This window comes from Nothobranchius furzeri, chromosome 5, assembly GCF_043380555.1.
Source record: "Nothobranchius furzeri strain GRZ-AD chromosome 5, NfurGRZ-RIMD1, whole genome shotgun sequence".
NCBI lineage: Eukaryota > Metazoa > Chordata > Actinopteri > Cyprinodontiformes > Nothobranchiidae > Nothobranchius > Nothobranchius furzeri.
The window spans coordinates 42332208-42359852 of record NC_091745.1 but is presented as its reverse complement, the minus strand read 5'-3'; the positions used below and the strand labels follow the sequence as shown (position 1 = coordinate 42359852).

The window sequence follows — 27645 nt, the reverse complement described above, 5'->3', positions numbered from 1 at the left end:
TCTGCAAACCCAAACGTCTTTAAACACAGCACAAAGACACCGAGCGTCTTCCTCAGGAGTGAAGACACCAGGCGATGTGTGTAATCTAAGAATGATGGCTGTCAGAAACCAAACTCTCACACAACTTCCTTTTCACAATACCCACTACGTCGTCTACGCCTGTGTGTGAGATCCAGCAGCGTGAGTCGATGTGTGAGGATGTGCGAGAGGTGGAGTCAGACACAACATCGTACGCCTTCATTGGCTATAGCATTGCGGCGTGTGCTGCAGCGTAGTGTGCAGACGTCCAATCAGACCGTCCTCAAACACTGGTTTTATGAATGAGACGGTGTGTATGCGAGGAACACACACTCGGAGTGAAAATACTCCACAGTGATGTCACACAATTACACAGAGCAGCAGCGCTTGAAGCAGCAGCACCACGATCTCGCTCTGCGGCTCCGACAGAACTCGGCTTAAATGTCAATAACCTCGACATTCTGTTGCTTTCTTTTTATTTAGTTTTTAAACTAAATTTATGCTAATTTACCTCAAGAAAATAATCATTTTAGATCAATTTAAAACAAGTTTTTGTCATAAATGTTACGGTAAGCGTTAGAACTCCCCAGGTTTTCTGATACTTGCAGATCAATGGTTTTATGTCAGCCGTCCACACCCTCTCGGAAACCCAAACCCTCTAACCGTCGGTGTCCAAATCAGGAACTGAGAACACCTCATTTGGCTGACATTGTTTACCAGGGAGTCATTTTGCCTAACCGGTATGTAAAATCCTAACTGAAGAGCTGTGTGTGTGTGTGTACTGCTGGCTGTGCAGAGGAGATGGGGAGGGGAGAAGTCCGGCCAAAAACAATCAAAATATCCTGGTGTGACTTTCTATGAAGGGTGTGTGTGTGTGTGTGTGTTACTATGAGGTCACTGCTTGGCACATTGCTTTGCTACTGGGACGTGTTGGTGCAGAGTCACGGGTAAATACTGCCCCCCGTAGCTGAGGGCAGGAACAGCAGCAGGTGGATGATGGTGGTGTTGACACAATAAAGGTTTGATGAAAATCATCATGAATCTGGTTTTCTCTGAATAAAAATTCAGCACAGAAAAGAAGACGACACATTTATATAAATATAGAGAAAAAAAGAAGCTGTATGATTGTTTCAGATGAATTTCACTTTGGTAAAGAATAGATCAAAATAAAATTACAATGAAAAATGCAAGAATTTCATCATTTAAACTAAAACAGCAAATAGAAAACAACACATATAATTCTTTAATAATAACATTCTCGCTCTGAGTCGGCTTATTAAACCTGGTGATGTAACGGTTCATCGCGGAAGACCGTGTTCCCTTTAAGGACGGAAAGTTAAGAATGTAAAACTATGAATAAGAATGGAGATTTATCATTTCTTTCCAGAAGGATGACCTCATCGAGATTTTGCAGAGATGTCTTCTTTGAATCAAAGTTCTTCTATGGGTGAAGGCTGCCCCCTAAAGGCCGAGAGCAGAATTGCTACTACGCTTCACAACAAGTGATGTCATAGTTTTGGAAAGAAAGAGTTAGAGAAGGGTTTGAAAGAGCAACGACGAGGGAGGGTAAGAACGTGAAGGAGAGAGAACAGAGGTGACATCATGCTGGTGCGGTGTGGAAGCTGGTTCTCTCTTCACGCCTTTTCAGAAACCAGACTGGATCGGAAGTAAAATACTGCCTTAGCTCGTGCTTTTGGCTTGTTGTGATTGTTTGAATGATTTAGATTTTCTCACAGGATCAGTAATGATTACAAAGATGTTTCTATGTAACAATGACTTGTTATAGAGTTATGCAGACTCAGGTTCTGCCTCAGCGCTGTGCCTCACTCCTTACCTCCTCTTCTCTCCACCTTTAAGGTTACAATAATGCACCTTTTCTCTCTCCTGACTACACAATAAATTATGATTCATTCCTTTATTCATTCCACTTTGAGTTGCAACTAAAGCCTGAGAAGATCCTTTAACCATCACTGAAAAGTTTAATTTAGCTGCAGATTCATAAAAACACAAAAGACTTCGAGCTAAATGCATTTTGCTTCGAACAAAAGTGACATCATCAGACTGAAGCAAATCTTCTCTGTGTGATAAACTGTAGTGTAAAACACGATCAAATTCATCTTTTTGGTAGATTCCCGGGGTTTTGCCGACTGAATGAGGTCCTCCTACAGATCGGATCCTTTTCAAAGGGTGAATAAAACCTTAAAGTTATTTATTTGCTTCATATTTGCTCATTTTCTGAACCACTTTCTCTGACTAGGATCGTGGGGAGCTGGGGTCCAACTCCTGCAGTCACTGGGCGAGAGACGGGAGAGACGGGAGACATGCGGGACACGTCTCTGGTCCATCACAGGGACACACAAAGACAAACCACCAGCCATGTCTTGCCAAAGCAACTAAGGAAAACCCAAGCATGCATGATGAGAGCATAGCTCGGTGTAAAAAGGCCACAGGGATTTGAACCCTCAACTTCCTCGCTGTGAGGCAACGATGCTACCAACGGCACCACCATGCAGCCCAATCCCAGACACCGCTAACAGCAAACATACATAATAATCCAGACCTATCACAAACGGGGTCCATGACTGATATTCATATTTGGATTTATTCATAAAAACAACGTAAATATTGACACGCTTTTAAAAATACTGTTTTTATGGAATGTGGGTACTGAACACACACACCAGAAGTACCAGTAATACTTTTAGATGTATTTATGTTTTTCTACACAATTGTCCATGAATGTTAATGTCCCATTAGAAAAGATCCACACTGTTAATGCAAAAGTTTTTTTTTCTTATTTTTAAAACTGAATTATAAAAACTAAACTGTGGTCATTCTAAAGTGAAAACAAACATCGTAGAGTGGATATTTTAAGGAAGAGTGGGAAAAATTCTGATTTTAACCTCAGAATTCTGAGATTAAAATCACGATTTTTAGTATTTTCAGAGATTAAACTCTTTTTGTCATCGGCCCGAATCGTAGATGTTTCTCAGAAATTATAAATCGTTTTTCACAAGGTCCTGTAACGGCGGCAGCTCTAAACCAGTTTTATTTAGGTGGACTGTAAATGCTGCAGACCCCAGCTCGAGCTGTTGCATTTTCCTCGTGTCCCTTCGTTCATCAGGATTATTCCCCCCCCCCCCCCCCCCCCCCCCACACACACACACACACACACACACACACACACACACAAACGCATCCACGGAGACCATTTCAGATGAGGCTTTGGAAAAAATGTTTACCTTCAAAATCAGAAAGCTCTTTAAAAAAATAAAAAAATAAAAAACAACACTTGTAACTTCACTTAAACCATTTTTACTTTAGTCTCAAATTATTTATCTAAATGATTATTTTGTGAAACTTTGAAAACACCATGTGTTACTGAGTAAAACAGTTAAAATCCAGCTGTTTGCACACTATAAAATTACATTATTTCACAACACAAACAGAAGGAAATGTCGTTTTCTGGCGTGCAAACTGGGGATAATTCTGAGCTCAAATCAAATAAAGCTGCTTCATATATTCATAATAATTGTGTTTTGATGCACAAACCTACTTCAAACAAACCACTGAGGAAAAGAAACAAATTTAAAGATTAAAAAACTTAATGTTTTTACTTTTTTTCCCTTTAATATAAGGAAGAGAGAGACATTTAACCTCCTCCCATGTTTATCTGCTCCAGGTTTGATTCTGTTCTACATTTTAACTATAAACAATTACAAGTGCAATAAAAACACTGATTTCGTATTTTTCTAACCACGAGTAGAGTGACTTCATGCTGCATTAAATATCAGCCTCAGGAGCTGCTTGAATTAAACAAACTAATAAACAGAGGGGCAGGTGAGTAGAGGCGGAAAGTGGATGGACCTTAAAAAGTACAGAACAAAGAGAGGTGACAGGGATCCAGAGATCAGGAGAAACCGCTGGCTCGTGCGGAGGAGAACATTGTGTTAACTAACTGTGCGTGCACGAAAGAGAGAGAGAATTAGCATTTTTGAAATGTGTGATTAATGTCCCTGCGTGGCTGTGGAGACCCCATGTAGAGGGAAACGCCTAAGGGATTAACTCCGACTCCACCTTTTGTCTCGGTCTGACTACAGAAACACACACGCACGCACGCACGCACGCACGCACGCACGCACGCACACACACACACACACACACACACACACACACACACACACACACACACCTGAATGCAAGGAAACACACAAAAGCACGACTCTCACGACTAACCACACACAGAAAAACACCTGGATTGATTAAAGATGTCTGGCCTTCATACTAAACTGTAAAAGAAAAAATTTTTCCACAATCTGCATCCCATCACCTGTAAAGTTTATCCTCTTTTTCATCCCTCTGTCATCACATTTGTTTATTAACAGCAATTATTTTATTTAAGAGACAAAGGCTAAAACTAATCCTGTCTGTTTAAAAATCAGAAATTAAATAATAAAATGAATAAACAAACTCCATTTTTTTAATCAAAAACACCTCCTTCTGGTCGTTTGGTTTTGTTTGTATTGTCCCAATAGAATAAGTGGGGACACAACTTATTTACAGCACAACACTGCCCCCTTGTGTTCAATAACATCATTAACAAGAATTCTTCAATCATCCACCCATTGCCTGTACCCACTTATCCATGCAGGGTCGCGGGGGCTGGTGCCCATCTCCAGCAGTCTCTGGGCAAGCATGCAGGGTACACCCTGGACAAGTTGCCAGGCAACACTGAGACACACAGGACAAACAACCATGGGCACACTCACACCTAAAGACAATTTAGGAAAGAACCAGTCAGGTTTTTGGACCGTGGAAAGAAGCCGGTGTGCCCGGAGAGAACCCGCGCCTGCACAAGGAGAACATGCCAGCTCCTTGCAGAAAGACCCCAGGCAACAGCGCTAGCCACTGCGCCATGGGGCAGCCCCCTTCAAACAATCAGCAAAATTTAATTAAAAAGTTACATTCTTTCCACAGTTTAATTTAAATTATGTAATTCAGTTGTTTACCGAATATTAAATCATGAAACTAAAAGGCTCCTGATTCGAATCTCTCTCTCACCTGTCATCTTGTAGCCGCTGGCAGCGAGCTGTCCAGCCATGTACTCTCCGTCTGAGCTGTTATGACTGCACCCCCATGTTTTCATCCACACCTTTTGGGTACCTGGGATCAAACTGCACAGAAAAGGCAAATAAACAAGCGTACTGAGACTTACTGTGATAAACACAACTCTACAGTCATTGACGATTCTTTGGAAATAGGCATTTTGTTAAAGGCGGCATTTTTGGTTGATAAAGCACCAACTCTACATGTTTCAGAGAAGAGGCCTGCTCAGGGTGGGCCTTCACATTGATTCTATTACATACATCCATAAAAAGACAAACTACCTTTCAGCTTGGAGCTCCTCGTTGCTCGGAAGCTCTTTCCTCTTCCTGGACCTCGGCATAATATTCTTTCTAGCAGATTGTCTTTCATGAGGAGTGGGGTCACCAGAAGACACCATGTCCTCGATGTCCTCAATCAGAGAATCAGAGGCAGATGGCATGATGATCTGAAAATCACATTTCAATCAAACACCACTTTTCTTGCGACTTACGTGAATTTGTGACCCCCCGAGCCAAAAACGGGACAACATTTTTTTTACTTTGGAATCATCCACGTATGTTTTAACAGTGCCTTTTATTGGTCTGCTGTGGCCAACGTCAGAGCCGACAGACTTTAATACAACACAAATCACACCACCTCAGAAGCCTAGGGGTAGAGTGTCCACCCTGAGACTGGGAGATTGGGGTTCGAATCCGGGTCGGATCATACCAAAGTCTTTAAAAGTGGGACCCTGCTTGACAGGGGTTGGACTGGTGGGGAGGGTTAAACCTCCAAATAGAAGTGCAGCTGCAGCTCACCACTATTCTTTCCCCCCAGAGATGGGTCAAATGCAGAGATAAATGTCCCCAGTGTGTGATGATGACTATGGGACTTAAATGTGTACTGTTAAAATTCTCGTAGTGGTTTATGTAGCTTGCAAGTTTCCTCTTTCTAATGCATGTTTTAAATGTGCCGAATGTGGCTGGTCCAGGCTTAAACGGTCAGTATGGAAAGGATCTTGCGTTTTAATCTGTGGTGTGGGTGGGAAACTGACCACTGTGGGGTATATGTTTAGTCTTCACAGCACTTTGAGCTGTACTCGCTGTATGAAGTGCTTCATAAATAAAGTTAGATTTTTTTAAACTAGATTATAAAAATTTGTGTGATATATTTTGTAGTCTTCACAAGCCTGGGATGTGTCTGTTTAACATAAAGTACCCATTACTACAAAACACCAAGGGTATTTAGCAGGCAAATGTCTTATTCCTTATAAGTTTTCAAATTTAAGATTAATCTTTTGTCTTTATACTTATTTATGGTGGAGAGATGAGGATTTGGCTTCACAGATGTTGTGATCAGAGCAGTTCCCCTTTTTTATGGGAAGAGGACTCATGACGATTGAGTTTTTAACTATAAACAAATAAAAACCCAAACTGGAAAAATAAAAAGTCCACTCTTTGCTTTATCCATGATAGCCGATCATCTAGGTTAAGACTTAAATGTAGATAAAAACTTTGATGCACACCTTGTTTACCTGAGATTCAATTAGACTTTTTGTCCCTCCCACAAGTCCTTTCAGAAACCAGCAGCAGGCTCCCAGTTTACTTTAGCTGAGCTATTGTTGCAGCTGGAGATCGCCAAGTCCTAATGCCAGTGACCATTTCCTCTAGGTTTATACTTTATGGGAAAAAACTTATTTGACATTTACTTGTAAATGCTTCCAGACATTGAATTTACGATGCAGCCGAGTTAAAACTTATCTGCAAGTATTTCTACATGCACACACAAATCTATATGTTTACATACTGACAGTAAACGGTACCACGTGGACATAAACATCCCATAGATACACATCAAATAAGCAGTTCTTCTCTTTCAAGCAGCAGCGTTATCTTTCCGTTATCTATGCAAGTTTAACACACGTACACTCAGTGGCATCATTAGCAATCAGTAGCATCGACAAACCGATAAAATACGGTTTAGTGATTTCTTACAGTTATCCAAGTCTAGCCACATTAAGCTGAATATAAACAAGCTAAATGCTAATAGCTAGCTACTACCCACGTGCCCCTAACTTTATACAAACGCGCGCTTTAAATGTTAACAAACGTTTGTTACCTGAGATGCTATGTCGTTAATAAGTTCGATGAATCCAAGTCCTGCGAAATAACTTATTTGAAACTCAAAACTTTGGTAGTTCACACAACAAAAACATGTCAGGATTGGAAAGGAGCCGTAGTTCCTTCTCTACGGAACGGGACGAGGGACAAACAGCCCAAACGCAAATTTAGCAACAAAAAAAAGTCGCACAGAACTGCAAAGAAACTCAATAAATAATTCAATAGCTTTACTTTTAAATGTTTGACTTTCACTAAACTGCAACTGGAAAAAAAACAATTAAAAACTATAAATTTCCTTTTTTAAATTTCCTTTATTTTTTTTTATTGCAAATCTCCACAATACAAAAAATCTGGACTCCTCTTTACCCCCACCCACGACACACAACTCAAATTCATCAATTTAATGTAGAAACGATCTGTAACTCACATCAAACACATCCAATTAGTTCAGATAACATTCAACACCCATGCATTCACACTGCAAAATATCCGTTTCTCTGTTCATGAAACCAGGCAGCAATGTTGTTTTTGTCGAGCTTTTTCCCATCAGTTACCACAATTTCTGCAGCACATTTAAGAGTATTGTATTTGGTAACAGCTTGGATTATGCTCATATTAAGCCTAATATGTTTATTTTTTATAGATAAGATCTAATCACACATTAGTCATACAAAAGAAAAAAAACAAGTCACCCAAAATACAAAAACACCCCTTCAGTGGTTCATTTAAAATCTTTACTTTTGTTGGAAATCTGGAAAAGTAGAATTTTTCCAAGTGTTTCCACCTCATAAAAAATAGTTAGGTGCTTGAAATATATTATAGAATTAGATCATCTGCATGAGCTGTTGGTGATCTGAGAACCAAACTGGGAAAAAATTATATCAAATACACAAAAAAAAGATTTTTTTTCCCCCTAAAAGGGACATCATGATGCATTCAAGGCAATTGTATTTATTTCGGACTGTGGCACACTAACAATTTTCACTTCCATGGATTATGGTGGCGCGACGACGGCAGACGTATTGGTAGTTTTTCAAACTGCAACAGTCTCCCTGATATTATTGAAAAACTGAAGCCGTGTCTTAAAACCAAAGCTCTCCACACGCTTGGGTCAAGGACATCCTAATCATCCATAGTGATACAGTAGCGTGTATAAACACACTCACAGTCTCCTAAAGACTAGTAAATACAGATGAAATACTGCGTGTGTGTGGGTCGTTCCACTGTCGGGGTTTTGCGTCGAGACGAGTAACAAGATAAATAACTTACTGAAAAGTTGACAAAAATATATTTATATATTGTGATACATATGTCCAATTCAGTATCAGATGTGCAGCCTATAAATTAAATTCAACATAATCTAAAACTTGCTATGAGCAAACGTTCAACCTTTCTGTTTGGATTGTAAAATCCAGCATCACTTCTAAATCATCTCTATGACAGAAGGGAATTTTAAGACACACACCATGGTGTAGCCTCTTTGCTACAACTACAGTTCAACATTTAGTGAGAGGTAGCCTACAGTACCTTTGTACATTGAAAACATAGCAAACTGTACATTCATTTACACAGCGAGCTGGATGGGACTCATTCATGCGGTACACACTCGAGAAAACGTCAGTGGAGAAAAAGTCGACGCTGTGATCACTAAAAGCTGAGCTTCCATTTCAGACCTTTTTATTGGAATTCTTAAGAACTTACGGACTCAAAACACACACAGGATTGGCTGCATGAAGTCTGAATAACAGGTTTTTTTTGTTATTTGGTATTTTTGAAATTTGTGTTGATTTTTTTTTATTTGTAGTTTTATAAAAGTGATGACTGGGAATTTGGATGTGATGAAAAATGGTGTAAAGGGGTGATTCCTGTAAAACCTCTTCTTACTGACTGGTTATGGCTTTTCATTTCATTATTATCTTCATGTTTATTTAGACCATTGCACAGTTAAAATCTGCAGTGTCCCACTTGGTCTCTATTGGACACTGCCCTGTTGAACACTCTCAACAAACATTCACCTAAAGCTTGTTCACCTGCCGTCCCAAATGCCGTCCACCTACAACGACCCTTTTCTTTTCATGGTCTTACACTTTTAAATTGTTCTTCGTTTGCACACAAAGTGGGCAACCGCATCACGGGTGTAAACAAACATAACCAAACATTAAAACCTCATCAGATGTCCTCCCCACAACACTTGGCACTTAAGCATTAAGTGCATCCTAGATAACTCGTTGCATCTGGTGACTAGACACATCACCGAGAACTTTGATCCGCTGAAATCGACCTTCCTTTTGTGGTTCGTCGATTGGATTTAAGCAGCTTAACTAGACCCAGCCTACCAGGTGATACCAGGGGTGATAATGCCAGGTGAAGTGGGACCTTGCACTTCTTCACACCAGCTGTTAAAAAATAAACTATCCACTGACAAACAAAAGATGACTTCCCACCGAGGTCCATTAATCATCCAAACCACGACAAACATGGAGTCAGACCCTCTGTGAGAAAGAACAGCCCTCAGTGTTTCGCCCTCATCAGTTTTCTTTTTTTGTGTTTGTTTTTTGTAGCTAGTGCTAGCTGCACAACAGATCGTCTAGACCCAGCGAGGGAATTTTATCAAAGTCACAGGCGTCAAACAGGTCACTAATTCCCTGGTCGTCTCCCAAACCTAAAAGGTAGTCGTCATCCAGAATGGGAGGTACGAGGTTTAGGAAAGGCCCCTGGGACGACTGCATCTGGTCTTCTGTCTGCTGGAGCAGACTGGTGTAAGTAGATGAGATCGGGGACAGAGTGGTGACAGAGACGGCCGTGGTGATGGCGGGTGGAGACAGGAAGGAGCTGAGAGGTGAGGATGTGCAGCTGGAATCTGTGAATGAAGGAAAACAAACCCGTAGATGAAAACACGAGGCTCGTTTTCAGAGAACCTTCTGGAAAATCTAGACTTCAGCATTTTGTTAATAATTCTAAAGAGTAGGGATACTAAAGAGTAGGGACACTAAAGAGTAGGGATACTTAAGAGTAGGGATACTTAAGAGTAGGGATACTTAAGAGTAGGGACACTAAAGAGTAGGGACACTAAAGAGTAGGGACACTTAAGAGTAGGGACACTTAAGAGTAGGGATACTTAAGAGTAGGGATACTTAAGAGTAGGGATACTTAAGAGTAGGGATACTTAAGAGTAGGGATACTAAAGAGTAGGGATACTAAAGAGTAGGGATACTAAAGAGTAGGGATGCTTAAGAGTAGGGATACTTAAGAGTAGGGATACTTAAGAGTAGGGATACTTAAGAGTAGGGATACTTAAGAGTAGGGATACTAAAGAGTAGGGATACTAAAGAGTAGGGATACTTAAGAGTAGGGATACTAAAGAGTAGGGATACTAAAGAGTAGGGATTCTAAAGATTAGGGATACTTAAGAGTAGGGATACTAAAGAGTAGGGATACTTAAGAGTAGGGACACTAAAGAGTAGGGACACTAAAGAGTAGGGACACTAAAGAGTAGGGATACTAAAGAGTAGGGACACTAAAGAGTAGGGACACTAAAGAGTAGGGACTCTAAATACAGGGGTGGACCGTTAAAGCGCCCGAGCGACAGTGGCGCTAAATTTTCTCGCCGGGCGGTAAATACTTGACGAGTTACCGCCCGGGTGGCGCCCAAGCCTTGTTTGTCATTTACACACCGGCTTTCACCTACATCATGGCCCCGCCCTGTAGGAAGCAGCAGTTTTCGTTTCGCGCGCGTAAACCTGCGCGCCTCTAGCCACGTACTGCACTTGTACGATTCGTGCACGTACTGCACGATTCTAGTTATAGTCACGTGAACTATAAGTTCACTATTAAAGGCAAAGTGGAACCACGCTAGAAACACACAAGCATGCAGGAAGATAGCGCCACCACAGGGATGGGATTTCTTGATGAAATCTCCGGCAAAACGCTTTAAAACTGGTGAGGAGAAGCGAGACAGTCCGAAACGGTATGAAGCAGAGAAGCGTGTGCATAGGTAGAATGATTCTTGGCGGTTTAAAGAAGATGGGAGGCACAGAGAATGGCTGTGTTCGAGTTGAGCAGCGCCTCGCCTGGAACACAGACGAGAGCAGACGGAAGCAGCAGGGGGAGTGGCTGAAAGCCGGCGTTTAACGCCGGGGACACACCGGCCGCGGAAGCACCGAGAAGCGAATCGCTCACGAAATTCGGCCGCTGCTCGCCGCTCCTCAGTTCAGATCAGACGCGCCCCAGTCGAGGCGCGCCTCGGCTCAGCTGTAGTTTTTCTTTTAACTACTTGGTGTCCTCAGTTTCCCCTCTGCCTTTTCTCAGCTCTTTTCCTCTACGTTTGATTGAATGTGTGTGGGTGTGTGTGTGCGTGCGTGCGTGTGTGTGTGTGAGAACCTATGGTATGAACCAGTTATTTCTGCCAGTTGAATCTCTTGGAACCCGCTCCAATTCTGTAGCTGTATCCTAGCAGTTTCTTCCGACATGGGTACGTAAATAACCATGTTTTTCGGGGGTCGTACAGCTCCTTGTTTTTCTCAACTTCCATAATTAATTTAAAGTCATCCATCTAAACTGCTTGCCTCAGACTTTCTGCCTCTCTATCCTGTTTGCTCTGGTAAAAAGACACCCAAAACCACACACCCCTTCACGTGATCACACACGCACACAAGTTCGATGTGTGTGTGTGTGTGTTCGTGTGGTTTTTCTGCAGTGTCTGATTACAAACACATTTGACTATTGCGGATTTTTTTTTAAATGCTTTATTTTGTTAAATTTACCGGCCTTCCTGCCAGAATTGACGCGATTCATCCGCGGCTCGCGAAAAAAAGAGCAGATGCCGAAATGATCGCTGCATGGCGCGGGCTGGAGCGCTGGCGCAAGGCGATTCGCGGGGCTTCGGCGGCCCATGTGGTCTATAGAATAGCTTAACAAAGGCGCCGAATGAAGGCGGTCCCAGTTTCGCGGCGCTTCCGCGGCCGGCGTGTCCCCGGCGTAAGTCGGACAGATTTCCTTACATGTGTAGCTCGGGGGTGACGATGGCTGAAGATATCGCGTTAGCATTCACACTAGTTCAATTTTCAATTTTAATTCTGGTGCCTGTTAGCAGCTGAAACACATCCTCACGTGCTTGTGGATATCATATATTCTATATGAAAACCTACAGTCATGTTATCAGCTGTAGCTTCAGTGTGCTCATAGGAAACGTGACAAAAGAAAACAAAACACATTTCTCTTTATGGCCTATATTGTTGACATCATCAACATAACGTGATTTACAGAATACATGTGACCAACTAACATTTCATGTTCTACCATGTTTGGATCAAAATACGAACCAATCAGATCTTAGATCAGGTGAGAGCCAGGCGTTTCCCGTCATCCTCTAGGTTTTGCAGCCGGTGGAGAACAACTGCAGTGCCTTGCTCCAAAATCTGCGGCCTCCTTGATCTCACGAGGTTATCGTTGCCTACGTATGCATGACGTCAGAGCAAGTCGGCGTCAAGTCGGACACAAATCTAACCGGCATGCACTGCTCGCCGATCACCGCTGGTCTAATCTGCGCAGAACTGGCTCATCTCGAACACAGCCAATGGCTCGAGTACAGCAAAGCGGAGTTGGTGATGCATTGCGTTGTATGCCGTAAGTATGTGACGACAAAATCGAGTTTTGTTGAGGGAACAAACAAATTCAAACTTGAATACGTTATTATGTTTGTGAATGTGTACAAAATAAAGGTTTATTACATTTAAAACGGTTCAGTTGTTATTTTGACTCATTTTGGCAGCTGACCAGCGGGGCCGGTAGATTCTTGGCGGGGCCGGTAAATATTCAGAGTTACCGGCCCGGCTGGCCGGTTGGTTTTGAAGTTAATGTCCACCCCTGTAAATAGTAGGGACACTAAAGAGTAGGGACTCTAAAGAGTAGGGATACTAAAGAGTAGGTACACTAAAGAGTAGGTACACTAAAGAGTAGGTACACTAAAGAGTAGACATACTAAAGAGTAGGGACACTAAAGAGTAGGGATACTAAAGAGTAGGGATACTTAAGAGTAGGGATACTAAAGAGTAGGTACACTAAAGAGTAGGTACACTAAAGAGTAGGTACACTAAAGAGTAGGTACACTAAAGAGTAGGGACTCTAAAGAGTAGACATACTAAAGAGTAGGGACACTAAAGAGTAGGGATACTAAAGAGTAGGGATACTTAAGAGTAGGGATACTAAAGAGTAGGTACACTAAAGAGTAGGGACACTAAAGAGTAGGTACACTAAAGAGTAGGTACACTAAAGAGTAGGTACACTAAGGAGTAGGTACACTAAAGAGTAGGGACACTAAAGAGTAGGTACACTAAAGAGTAGGGACACTAAAGAGTAGGGATACTAAAGAGTAGGGATACGAAGGAGTGAAGATACTCGGCTCAGGGTTTTTTGCTGTCGATTACAAAGATCAGTTCAATTTAGTTACGATGATTACTACGGTTAGTGTCGGTGAGAGTTTCTGCTCCAGCTTCATTTCTGCAGAAAGCTTTGAAAATGCATCTCAATACGCCAAAAAGTTTGTTCTTAAAAGCCAAATTAAATCTGTTGCATTGAAGCGTTTTAACGTCCTCACCCCACGCGTTTACTTTTCGTTGCAGGATGAAAACTTTACATCACTTTCACTGAATAAACTTTCCATACGGCAGACATGTTTATGTTTTGCCGCTGCGCGGTTGTGAAGCGGTGAGGGAGACGCTACGCTGGAATACGATGTAATACGCCAATCAAAATGTTCACATGTACCAGGCGATAACGATTAGAGGCCGACTGACGTGACAAAAAGAGTAAAACAGAGATCTCAGGGATCATAACGGAACCCTGACACGAGTCTGAACACACCTTGAATCACTTTGAGGAAAGGCGAGTTCCCGTTGATGTCCGTGCTGCCGTTCTTTATGGGACTTCTCATGTCCGTCTCATCCGGGCACAGCAGAACTTCTATTGGGCCCTTGGTGCTGGTTAGGTGAATGGATAAACTCTGGAACAAAAATGTTCCAATTAAAGCACCAATACAGCAATTTAAAACCAAGCTTCAGTACAATCAGAGACCAAAATGCCTTAAAAAAAACCTCAGTGAGAATATTAGGAGTAAAATAAACGATCCCGTGGTTAACGGTTTCATTAGATGTGGTGCAAGCACTGGTGTGTTTCTCTGGGAAGATCTCGTCTTGAACAAACCTCGTCAGGATCTGGTACTTCCAGTTTGGTGTCTGTGGGTGCTTTGACCACGATAACAGTCTGGTCTCTGAGGCTCTCCACCTGTTTGATGTCTTGATATGTTATATAAGCATACGTAAAAGCAAAAGTGTTAAAGAAAAAAACATTTTAACAAAGAAAACCATTAAGAACACTCAGGACAGGCTTTTTGTCTTCTCCAAATCACAACAGAAGTTGTGGAACTGCTGAACAAACTCCAAATAGTGTCCTCTGATGCACTGTGGGGGCTAATTTTATGCTAACTAAAAGTAGCTACAAGTGATTTTAAGTTCATGGACGATCAGATGCACAAATAAAAGGATATTTCTGGTTGCAGGGCAGGTCGCTCATGTGTCTCATGTCGAGGCTGCATCTCTGGATGAGCTGCTCCAGCCGCTGCTCTTCTTCACCCAGAGCAGAAACTTCCGCCGTCAGCTCTTGTCTTTGGCCCAGAGCCCCCTCCACCTCCAGCAGACTGCAGCCCCTGTGAGCAAACGATCGAGTCACTCAAAGAATAGACCTGCAGTTGCTTTTTATTTCACAATGCCGTTAATTTGCCGCAATGCCGAGCCTTCGTCTGGGAGCCTTAGATCGTTTAGAAGTGGTCAGACCGTGGAGGTAATGTGGGGCAATTGTGTCCTTTTTACAAAAGATTATGCAATGGCGGTATAAAGGGGGTATGGGGGCGGTCTCTGCGCTGCCACAGACTTCTGTTTATCTTGGACTAGGGCTGGGCATTGAAATTTCTGACTGATGAGATAATTTCTTCCATGTCAATAAATTTGATAATAAAAAAGAAAAGGTGTGTGTAGGTTGGCAACGTTCACGTCCCTTCAAGAAGCTGTACCACCTTGAGTCACGTAAAATTGTGACTCAACGTACTACACGTGACAGCCCCATCTATTGGACTTTTGTTTCTGTGCATACCTGTAGTTATCGTCCACTTATCGTTATCGAGGTGAAATCCTCAATATATCAGGATATTGATTTTAGGCCACGTTGCCCAGCCCTTTCTTGGACAACTTGCTTTTTATTGCGACTGAAGCTGCGCTCCTTAAGTTTTTTTCAACAATCCTCTTCTAAAGGTGTCTTTCCTCCACAGTCCCCCTGCAGTCTCGGGAGATCTGAGCTTCAGCTCTAATGGAGAGAAGCTCTACATCACTAGTTTATATCCTAGCTGGTTCGGTTTACAAAAACAAAACTTACTGCATGTGTTTACTTTCATGTTCAATACAGTTTCCGGCTGGAGCTCGGCAGTAACTCCCCACGCGATCATGACACCTCCCTCTGTTGCGCCAAAACGAAAGATGCTTTCACAAGTTCGGCGTTGCGGCACCATTTCTACCAACTCCCTGAAGTCAGAGGGTCTGATGAAGTGATCTGCAGCTGGTTGTCTCCTGGTGGTTGTCGAGACTTTTCTAAAGGATCAACTCCCTAGAGTCCAAGGGGTGACTGTTCCTTGTACTCGGTGGAGTCGAAGGAATTGGACTTGTGCTTAACTTGTGTTGATTGTAATTCATTTTCTTGTGAGTTACTGTGTTCATTTATTTGTGTTTATTTATTTAGCAGGCGCTTTAATCCAACGCGACTTACAATTTAAAACATATAGGGCATGTTGTGATCTGTGGGGGAAACCGGAGTACCCGGAGGAAACCCACGCATGCATGGGGAGAACACGCAACTCCACGCAGAAAGGCCGCAGCCGAGTTTCGAACCTGCAACCTTCGTGCTGCGAGGCAACAGTGCTAACCACTGCGCCACCGTGCGTTACAACCAAAGTAGATACAAAAGAGAAAATCAGAAGATGTCACCAAACAACCGGCACTTGTAAAATTGGAAGATTTACTGATGAAGCAGAATTGAAGGATGTGAAAATAAGCAGTTATAAAATGTCTCTTTATAAACTCTAAATGTTGTAAAATGAAGCGGAAATCCTTCCACATCACAATCATCTACTCTGCTTTGTGGTTTCCTAAAGAGCTATGTAAAAAATTAGATTTATCTGGTCACTGGATGCAGGTTTTTACATCCCACAGCCACTCTCCCCGTCGTCTGAATGGATTAAATTACAGCGCACTTTGATGGAATAAAACTTCTTTTAACATGGTTAATGTCCGTCCTTTTCATCCTGGCCGTGGAACACTGGCCACTGGAGCTCTACACCCTTAGGGGGGCCCTGGAGGGTGCGTGGGAGTTCGCCCAACCAATCTACATGTGTTTTGTGGATTTGTAGAAGGCGTTTGATGGTATACTCCATCTGGCCCTCTGGGGGGTACTTCGGGAGTAAGGGGTACCGGGCCCTTTGATATGGGCTGTTAGGTCTGCATTGCTGACAGGAAGTCGGACTTGCTCCCAGTGAGTTGGACCCCACCAAGGCTGCATCAGAACATGATCTCTGGCTTTCGCTGGAGCGGTTCACAGCATAGTGTGAAGCAGCTGGGATGAGAATCAACTCCTCTAAATCCAAAACCATGGTCTTGAGTCAGAAAAGGGTAGAATGCCTTCTCCAGGTCAGGGACGATGTTCTGCCCTGAGTGGAGGAGTTTAAGTATCTTGGGGTCTTGTTCACGAGTGAGGGAAAGATGGAGCAGGAGATCAACAGGCAGATTGATGCTGCGTTTGCAGTGATGCTGGCGTTGTACCGGTCAGTCGTGGTGAAGAGAGAGCTAAGCCGGCAGACCTTCTGACATTTATGGTCACGGGCTTTGGGTAGTGACCGAATGAATGAGATTGCAGATACAAGCGACCAAAATGTTTTTTTTTTTTTACAGGGTTTCTGGGCTCTCCCTAAGAGATGGTCATCGATGGGAGCCAGCTGGTGAGGCTTTCCGGGCAGGTCCAACTGAGAGGACGCCTAAAGGAAGATCCAGGACATGCTGGAGGGACTGTTTCTCAGCTTGCCTGAAAATGGATGTATGGCTAGCATCAGGGTTGTCCAGTAATCAGAGGGTTGTAGGATCGATCCAAGCTCCCAGCAAAGAATACAGCAGTTGAGTCCTTGGGCAAGACTCTGGTGACCCACAAGGTAACCCACCTTGCCTGCTGGTGGTGGTCGGAGGGACTGGTGGCACCAGTGCTCGGCAGCCTCACCTCTGTCAGTGCACCCCAGGGCAGCTGTGGCTACATCGTAGCTCAACACCACCAGGGCGTGAATGTGTGCATGCATGGGTGAATCACTGATTGTGTTGTAAAGCACCTTGAGGGGTTCTAGGACTCTAGAAGTCACTATATTAAATACATTTATTTTCCTTAACACCTTCCCACCTCCCACACATTTTCCGTAATTGATCTAGTGGCAGCTACTGTTCCACGTGGAATATAAAACAGATTCCACTTACAGAACCCTTTAAAAACTAGACTTTGAGCAGTAAACAGTCTTAACAGTTAGCTTCACTCACACCCTGCACAAGATCACAGGTAACAATAACTCACATCCACTGAATGTTGTTCTTAGATTTCTTCTTGATGAGATGAATGCCTTCTAGCACATTGGTGATGTCATACAGACGCCTTTTTTGGACCTAAAACAAGAAAATACAAGTCAACCCGCAGTAAAAGATGAGTTTTTAAATAAACCGGTAAAAAAATTCCCACCCTGTTAATTAAAATCGGTCACTACTTTTGCATTAATGTCCATCACGGTTTTCTTACACGACTGTAACAACTCACACCCATAAAGGGCTGTTGTGCTAGTAACCAGGTTAACTTTCATTAGCTACACAAGTCATAGGATTCTCTGTATTACAAAGTTCATTCGTTTACTTTAATTCTCTTCAGGGATCATCACTGGCTCCCACCCTGACAAGTTATCAGGCCATCACAGGACCACACAAGAGACACACGAGGCAACTGATCACACCTAGTGGCTGCTTAAAATAGCCGGTTAACCTGCCCGGCACATTGTCAGTGTGTGGGAGGAACCTTTGAGAAAGCGCATGCATGCATGTGAACGACACGCTAACTCTGTGTAGAAAGACTGTGGTCATGTGTTGAACCTGCAAGATCCTTGCTGTACTTGTTGCAGTAATTTTGTGGATGGTGTGACTAAAGAACCAGCAGATGATGCCAAAAAAAGGAAGATCCCCCCAAAAGACACACACACACACACACAATTAAAAACAAAAGGACTTCAAAGACAACCCCGGTGGGTTTAAACTTCGTATTTTATCAGGATGACTGATTGAAAGCTCTGCTGGAGATAACAACACTGCCGTGAGTCAACTAGCAGGATTCAAATCTCACCTGTAAAGTTTCTGCTGCAATGTTGAGGTCCAGAACTCCATCAGAAGACTGAGCAAGAAGATCCACGAACTTCTTCGTTAGCAGCCCCAGGGAGGTGTCGTATCGTGTCTTCTCAGGGGGAGACTTGGGTGCTGAGGCGGACCAGACGTAAGACAAGGCGATAAAAGCCAATCAGATTTTATTCATGACACTCGATTGCTCCTGAGAAATGACCTTTACATCACAGGATGGGCACCCAACTAAAAACACGACGGTCCTAGCGGCGGGTGTTGGATGAAAGCTAGCACTTCCACTTGATGAACCTTTTCCAGGAACCAGGGTGGTTTTTTGGGGCCTTTCTCCCCTCCTGGGGGCCGTAACTTTCAGGGTGGCAGGGGAGCACTCAACCTTTCTGTCTCCTGGGCGTTCCCAACAGCCATGCACTAGGAATGGGCATGTGAAAGAGCTGAGGCAGGAGCCAGTTTGACTAACAACACCTCTTCTTCACTTAAACTGTTTCAACTTGGTCGTGTCCACGTGGAGCTGGGTTTTTGTAAAACTGAATCTCCACCCTTGCCATCTTGTTTTCGGCACGTTCATTGCCCTGCCAAGCCTGTAGGTGGCACCAGCTCCCCAAATCTTTGGAATCGTCCTTGACGAAAGACATTGCTTGGATGTGGAACAGCTAGGAGGTAGGAATATGGCCTAAAATCTATATCGTGATAAATTCTGAAGCACATGCGATAACAAATACCGCCATATATTTTCTTCTGTTTATACATGCAACAATGTTTTTGAACAATCTCACGTACCAGATGAATAGCAGAGCAAATAATCCTAAAGAGTACAGAATAAAAATCTGTATAAATAATTATAAACTACATTTAAATTTCATAACTTATTGAAATAAATAAAAATGTTTAGGTTCTTTTTTCAAACTACGCATCAAAAATTATCATAAATTAATAAAGATGAAGATATTTTAAATAAAATACAAGCTAAATGCGAAGAAAACAACATTCTAAATGGTGTGAACTCAAGTGAAAAACGTAAAAACACAAACATTTCTTTCTGATTTCCTGATTCATTTTTCATGTTTTTTGCCCATAGAAGTTATTTTTATATCTTTGGTACGTTCTTGCTGTGTTGCTTTTCTAACTGCATTGTTGCTTCTTTTTTAAAACACAGAAAAGGTTTCTTTTTACCTTGCTGACAGTTTCGTTTGCAGCTGACGCTCTGAGGACGTTTGCCAACACATTCTCACAACCAAAGCGTCAAAATATGACGCGTCTGACCAAGCATCAATATATGACGATTCGGGACGCCCCAGCGCGTCAGGAGACGACGATCAGGGACACGACGATCAGGGACACGTGGCTCCGCTGGCGTCACTGTTTGACGCCCGCGGTCACACGGACATTATTTTAACTTTCCCCTCACCCCAATCCTAACCTTAAGGTCAGTAACTGTGACCTTGATGCGCTAGGGCATCCCGAATCGTCATATATTGAGGCTTGGTCAGGCGCGTCATATTTTGACGCTTTGGGTGTGAGAATATGTTGCGTTTGCAGCCGCGAACGAAACCGTCAGCAAGGTAAAAAGAAAACTTTTCTGTGTTTAAAAAAAAAGAACCAACAGTGCAGTTATTTTTACTTCAGGAGTTTGAATAACTGAATGCTCTGCTGCATTTTTTTTTTTGTCAATATCACAATAATCTAGGAGGTTTATCCAATTTCTTTCGCTTTTGTTAAGCTGCGCTCAGATCAGCTTATCCATGCCGGTCTGACCCACCGTGGTGCGCACCAGCTCAGAGCGGAGACTAGATCTATCTTACCAACGCAGGCGTGGGGAACCCTGGTCCTCGAGGGCCGGTGTCCTGCATGTCTTTGCTCCAGCTGGATAGCGGCCCTCGATGGACCCGGGTTCCCCATCCCTGACCCAAAGGGACAAACAGCTAAAATTAGGGAGGACTGTGGGTGAAAATCACAGGAGATGTCAACAAAGCCTTAAGTGTTCATCATGTCAAAAAACAAACGGCATTTAAGAGATTTGGCGTTAACGAGCTTTTAACGCTGATAAGACTTCACTCTCACCTGGCATATTTTACTGACCAGGTGCGTGTAACCGACATTACTCAGAGTTGTTTACGAGCACGTTTCATCCACGCGTGACGGTGGCACAGGAGTTAGGTGCTCGCCCCGTAACCGGAAGGTTGCAGGTTTGAGCTGTCAGTCTGACGCTGACGTTGTGTCCTTGGGCAAGACACTTAACCCCCACTGCCTGCTGGTGGTGGTCGGAGGGACCGGTGGCGCCTGTGCTCGGCAGCCTCGCCTGTCATTTGCCCCCAGGGCAGCTGTGGCTACATCATAGCTCATCCTCACCGGTGTGAATGTGTGTGTGTGAATGATAGTGATGTAAAGCGCCTTGGGGGGTTCCAGGATGCTAGAAGGCGCTATATCAAATACCATAGAGCTGACACAGATTGACAACGTTAACGCTAAAGTGGGTGAAGCTCTAAACTGTCTCGCTCCTCGCCAGCAAGCGCGACCGGTTGGCCCGTAGTAAAAAGTTCAACATCCGTCTATACCGCAATAACCGTCCTCAACGTGGTCTTTCACCTGTGGTCTTCTAGAGCAGAAACTGAGCTTGCAAAAACAAGTGAGTGGGTGCAAGCACATCAGAGCAAATCCCAAAATTCACAAATCTCCACTTTGGTGGGAGTTTTTTTTTTTTTATCGCGTTTGGTTGTGTTCATCTTCACTTTTGTGTGGACAATGGGCCAAAACGTAGAAAAGTACCTTTGTTTGGCGAGACACCCAGCTACGCGTGTACAGGGTCTACCCTGTAGCTGAAACCCTGGGATAAAATTAACAGATGTGTGCGTTAAAGCGCCCACAGGAGGTCCAGCAAAACCAGAAATGCTGTTTGGAGGGCGCATCGCTTTTGATCTGGTTTATTAAATAAATGGAAAATTACTGATTAGTTGAGTTTTCACAATCCCCTAAACAGCCACAACAACCTCTATAGTGACAAATAGCTCCAAGTGCCCGAGCCTTACTTCTTGGCGTCTTTATCCGTGTCCCGTTGGCTGCTGCTCCTCTTCCTCGTGGAGTTTTGGCTGGTTCTGGCTGGTACTGGTGGTCCGAATCATCAAGAGCCAACCGCCTTTTTGCCTTATAAGAAGCACACCAACAGGAATTTACTCATAGTTTTAATACTGACAGTGGTCTCTAGTAGGAACGCTGATGCTTAAGCTTGGTTTATACTTGACGCATTCACTTTCCGCGCGGTGATGCGGCTCGCGGATGGAACGCGTTTCACAACTCGCAGCGTTTATGGTTTGTGCGGCTTGTCTCTGTGGTGAGCCAATATTCTCCCAAACTGTAGGGGGCAGCATGGAGCTCTACGGCATGCATCCAACACTACACCATAGTAGAAGTAGAAATTACTGTTTACAACATGGCATTTCAGCATTTTTAACAGCGTCCTCGTCTTTTCCGACAGTGCGAGCTATTTCTCTCCAAGAATTATTAACTACATGTTGATCACGGTGATCTCGGAGAGCTGAATCATACAAATGTCTGTATTTACGAACCTCTGCCATACTAGTTCTTGCCGGTCCGCCATGTTTTTCCGCATCCGTCCGTCCGCGTGGTTAGAAATTTTCCGAGGTGCGCGTTGCGGAAATTCTGGGCCGTGCGGAGGCGCTGTGGAAGGCCGTGGTTGTTAAAATGACGCAACTTTTCCGCGCAGAGCCGTGCGGACCTCGCGGATGCGTCAAGCATAAACCAACCTTTAATCTCCACAAATAACTCAAGCCTGGAGGAGTTCTGCTGCGTGGTGGAGCAACTAATGGTTAGCTTCTACTAATTGAGACGTTCTATGCCGTTTCCTGGACGCTAAACCAACAGCCTTCCCCGTCGTGAGTAAAGGTGGGCGAGTCCATGAATGTTAACTCTTAAATGTAAAGTTAAATATCCCAAACATGGACTGTGCCTTCTACAGACATGTTAAGCTTTATAGGAGGTTTTCCATATGGTCAAGTGATGTCATCTATGTATGAATGACAAAGTATTATTCGGAATTCATCTTTCTTCTTTAAGTGGATCAAAATGGTAAAAAAAAAAAAGCAATCCAGGTTATTGCCACATAGCAGGAACTAAACCTGCAGCATTCAACTCTTAAAGTGGCCCAATGGCAGAAGTATTCACATTCCCCAGCAGGATCAGCTTTGTAATATCTGCCCTCTTCCACTTCATCTTCACATGCAGCTGGGCTGCAGAGGAGCCCTTTCTCCTGCACGTCTCCCACATCTGATCCCAATTAAATTCATAACCTTAGAATGAAGGTGTGCTGCTACTGCAACAACCCACACAGTTGTGTCTTAAAGCAACCACGTGCAATCAGAGTGAAATAAATCTGTTGGTATGCAGTCACAAATCATTTTGCCTTCAGAAAACATCAACATCTCCTCACATTAACATTTTAGTCATATTTAGCAGAAGACTGGGAGGAGGGAGAGCCAGTGTCAGCCATTTTCTCTCAGCAGGCAGATCCCCTCACCCCCTCTCTGCTGGCCATGGCCACAGCCTGACACAAACTGGTTTAGTTCATAAAAGAAAGAATCACATGCAGCTCGAACCTTAATGCACAATGTGGTTTGTGCATGTAGAGAACACAGGAAACGTGCAATCACCTCCAGAGCAAGCACCTTGAGTTTCACTTTAGTTGGCAGAGAAACGTGACTTTATAAACAAAGAGAAGCACGTAAAGCAGCGACAACTCTGCAGAACATAAACCTGGATGGGTTTAGTTGCTCCACATTAGTAAGCCTTAGATGCTAAAACACTTTTACGCTAGATGCAAGTTGCATCTTCAGGGACGACTTGATCCACCGAGAACTTTCTGAACTGAGGAGAAGTTGCATCTACGCACAAACCCGTGTTTTATGCAGGCTCGGCTCTCATCTCGCTAGAAAGCCTAAAAACGAGCCATTAAAGGGGGCAGGCGAGGGAACAACCCCACCAACCCCAAATAAAGAACATCAGCTACTAGGCCAACGCTAACGTTACTCATCCCTTACCGATATTTCCATCTGGCTGCAAAGGTGAAGCGAACCTTAAAGCACCACGAAGTTGCCTAGCTCGCTAGTAAACGGGACGTCTGTATGTCTATAACGCTTAAATTACACTTTAACCAGTTCGCTGCCTTCCCCGCAGTTAACTACCCGGGTAACCAACCCATTTTAGTCAGCTTCAGTGGGTTGAGTCGTGTGGGAATGCCCTGGCTAAGTAGCTAGCGTTAGCAGCCCGAACAACAAGCTCGGCTAACTTAGCAGGCTAACATGTTGTCGGACTAAATGTGTGAATTATTGCCGTGTGGGTTTTTACCGGAGGTCTTCCCAGAGCGGGTCGCTGTCCTGTTCCGTTTGCTGCAGCTTGTTGGGGAGTTGAGTAAATGTTACTGAGCTGAGGCTCGGATAAACACACATTTGATGTCTGTGTAACGTTACAAGGCGGTGGTGTGGTTATTATCTGAATATACGTAGTACTGGATTGACCGGGGTTTAAACGATCCGAGAGGGCTGTTAAAATGATGTTATTGTCCAGAGAAGAGCCCCCGACGCCCGCTAAAATCACTTTGTCCGGAGCCGAGGAGATCCCTCTTCTCATCTTGCGTTCTCGGGGTAACCCCTTTCTTGTCTCTGAACTTTCGAGGCTTCGTGGCTGCTAATCCGTCGTCGTGACTACAACAATAATCAGACTGAAGTGAAGATTAAAGTCTGAATGATCGGCTTTTAAAAGGTATTTTTCATTAAGAAAGTGCATTTAGGCAGATGCAACGGATTTAAAAGTAGCGCAACTCTCGTATCTGCCGTCTAGAAATGGCTTCAGGAAACGGCCTGATGAATGAAGGGATACGGTTTACGCGCTCAAGAGCCCTCCCGCGAAACTCAGATTTCCCGGGGAAATTTCAAACGGAATATACATGTTAGACGCTATTGGGTCTTCAAACATGAGCCCCCGCCCTTAGTTGATGCGTACTGACCAATGGCAGATCAGGAAACAGTTCGACACGTGCTCATTGGCAGTTGTAAACAGGCAACGTCACTCTTCACAGGCTGCGTGTTTCCGGAAAGAACGCCAGGTGGCGGAAGTTATCAAGTTATAGAGAAAAATGCAACTAAAAGCCTTCATGAACAGCAAAAAACAAAATTATTCCAGGTGACAAAGGTTTAATAAATGCTGTTTCACTGAAATCTTAACTGCTTTCACTGAAGATTAGTTAAGAAGAAATTCGACATATATGATAATTAAATCATTTCAGATTAATCAATGAAGCAGGAAACAAATATACTAATAAACTAACGAAAGACCGAACTACTTCATGATTTGGTTCAATTCAAAACAGAACAAATACTGTATAAGTAAGACACAACCAGCTCCCCCTACAAATAATGACATCGTGGAAAAGATGGAGGGCACGACCCAAGAGCCTAAATGAATAGTAAAACACAGCTTTCTGAACAACATTAAAACGCTGGTGTGTCTCAGTGGCAGGTATGAAAATGTCAAATGGTCTAAGACAATAGTTGTTACCCTCCTTATGTCATTGAAGCTGTAAAAGCTCCTAGTTTTTTATAATCATTTTGTGAATTTTAGGGATTAACATAGAACTGTTCAACCAAACTTACAATAGTTAGTAGAAACACTTCCTGTAAATTCGTTCAAAAATAAAATGTGTGTTGCCGTTAGCAACAGGGTCTTTTTACGCTTTTCATTTAGCTAAAAAACTGTTAAAACATATTCATGTATTAGTGTTAAACACAACTGTTGTGTGCAGTGGTGAACAGGAACAACGGGAGCATTGGGATTGGGATATATGTATGTCGATGATTGGGACGCAAAGTTAAAGCAATCCTTTATGTCTGGATTTCGAGATTAAGAATTTTCCGCCCTCTAGCGGACGTAAACCGTCACTACAGGTATTGTTCATAAAGCTAAACAAAACATTAGACATTAACACTTCTTGTAGATTCCTTCAAAATAAAACGTATCATTAAAAATTACTACACTTTTCAAATTTGCGTTAACAGCATAGTTCGTCTAAATAACGGGGAAGACAGAACGTCATCACTTATACAAACTACGTACCTACTAAAACTAAAATCTTTTCAACAAGATCAAATCGAGGAGCTAAAGCAGAAACTATTAGGAGCTAGCTACCAGCACAACAAACATATCAGATCATACGCCTTCTGGCGGCCACAGGGCGACACTACATCCACGACAGAGGGATTTTACTTTTAATAAATAAAATAAAATTAATAGGTAATATAACTTTAATATATTTAGTTAAACGAAAAACTAACAGTTTTATATCTGATATGTTTGATCAGAAACTATAAAACGTATGCTGGTAAAGTTATTGGTAAAGACCAATAAAAACCCAACGGCATCTAATAAACAGAAATTGATACAGATTTTTTTAAAATTTATTTTTAAAGGTCCGTATTTTGTAATGAACAGGAAAAGCACTAATTTGTTTGGATTTCACAATAAATGTGTAAACATCAACTAACTAAAATTAAACCAAATACAACAAAAGGACAAAATTGAAAAAGCCAGACGTGAAGAAAAGTGTTTACTTTTTAAAAAACAAACTTTTAATTTAAATACTTGTGTTCAAGTTTAAATTTTTTTTTTGATTGATAGCCACATATTGAGCCTATAGAGTTCCTGGGATCACGTGACTAGGATGGAAACAGGAGAAATCTGGTTTTGGAGATGGGTTTCTTACCCTCTAGTGGACAAAGCTGTTACTACAGGGAATGTTCATCAAGCTAAACAAAACACTACTCATTATCACTTCCTGTTGAATCTTTCAAAATAAAACATAACATCTAAAATACATTGGGGCTTCAGTTAATGTTAACAGCGTAGTTAGTCTAAATAACAAACAAACCAGAATGGTTTCAATTATACAAACTACTTAACTACTAAAACTCAATAAATCTATGTTAATTATCTGTGTTCAACAAGATTAAATCAGTGAGCTAAAACAGGAGCTATTAGCAGCTAGCTAACATCACCACAAACATATCAGACCATACCCCCTCTGGTGGCAACAAGGCGCAACTACATCCACAGTTAGAGGGATTTTACTCTTAATTAAATTAATAATAGGTAATGCAAAATGAATATGGTCATTTACATTTTAGCCAGCATAGGTTAATAGCGTCTATTCAAGCATGTCAGTCAAAAATATAAGTTCAAACACCAATACATACCCAATTATATCTAATAAACACACTTAGACATTAATGCAGATGCTGATTTTAAGCAAAATGTCCTTTTTTAACAGAAAAAGCATGAATGTTTTTTGATTCCACAATGAATTTATAAAATACTGAAACAAATATGATAAAAACAAATGCAAAAAAATAAAATTTTGTTAAAAAAGTCCACTGAAATACAGACTAAATGATCTCAACAGCTGAATTTTTCTTTTGATGAAATTTTTTAATCAGATAAATGAAAATTTTCAATTATTTGAATTAAATGATGTGGTTTAAAGGGCAAAATTGATGTAAAATGTAATTGCTTGATTTTAAAATAACAAAATGAAGTAGAAGAAACACAGTTTCCAAATCACTCTCAAATAAAGCTTTAATAACCTTCCATTCGATTATGTATTTATGTTAGAGCAGTCTAACATAAATATGGACAACTTTTAACTCTTAATTTAATCTTAGAAATATGTTCTGCAAGAATTGGCCACCTAGATGCTATAAGCTTAGTAATTTAAAAGACATAATGTGGCATAGATGTTCTGTAGTGAAAATAAATCCCAAATTTAAGTACATAACATAGACTGTACATACGTACATAAAAAATATAACAATAATTAATTAACAATGTATTTTTTTCATGGCAATTTCACCTCTGAAAAATGAAATCTGCCTTCACAATCGGAGTGCAGT

General features: G+C 42.3%; 2 protein-coding genes across 3 annotated transcripts in view; both read right to left on the bottom strand.

The window, feature by feature from the left end:
• Positions 1–7359, bottom strand: part of cdkal1 (CDK5 regulatory subunit associated protein 1-like 1) — a 355999-nt gene extending 348640 nt beyond the window's left edge. Inside the window, exons 1-3 of the mRNA XM_015949107.3 lie at positions 7222–7359; positions 5406–5569; positions 5080–5192 (exon numbers count right to left, since the gene is read on the bottom strand). Coding sequence (XP_015804593.1) covers positions 5080–5192; positions 5406–5563 — 271 coding nt within the window. The 5' untranslated portion in view covers positions 5564–5569; positions 7222–7359. The remainder of the gene's footprint in view (positions 1–5079; positions 5193–5405; positions 5570–7221) is intronic.
• Positions 7360–9650: 2291 nt separating this feature from the next.
• Positions 9651–24530, bottom strand: LOC107378737 (transcription factor E2F3). 2 transcript variants are annotated; one of them, XM_015949105.3, is made up of 8 exons: positions 24053–24530; positions 21721–21835; positions 18684–18814; positions 17874–17962; positions 14767–14925; positions 14424–14538; positions 14085–14223; positions 9651–10083 (listed from the first exon to the last, which is right to left on the bottom strand). In XM_015949105.3, exons 1-8 carry the CDS (start codon positions 24332–24334, stop codon positions 9791–9793), a joined length of 1323 nt encoding a protein of 440 aa, XP_015804591.1. In that variant the 5' UTR covers positions 24335–24530; the 3' UTR covers positions 9651–9790. The 2 variants fall into 2 exon arrangements, with proteins under 2 accessions (XP_015804591.1, XP_015804592.1); XM_015949106.3 differs by lacking the exon at positions 24053–24530 and adding an exon at positions 23746–23940.
• Between the last annotated feature and the right edge of the window lie 3115 nt (positions 24531–27645).

Coding starts and splice junctions, on each gene's coding strand:
- LOC107378737 (XM_015949105.3), bottom strand. CDS start 24,334: ATGAGAAGAGGGATCTCCTCGGCTCCGGACAAAGTGATTTTAGCGGGC. Junction 14,539..14,766: donor GACCTGCCCTGCAACCAGAA/ATATCCTTTTAT, acceptor TTTTGCTTTTAC/GTATGCTTATATAACATATC. Junction 14,224..14,423: donor AAGTACCAGATCCTGACGAG/GTTTGTTCAAGA, acceptor TTTTTGTTCCAG/AGTTTATCCATTCACCTAAC.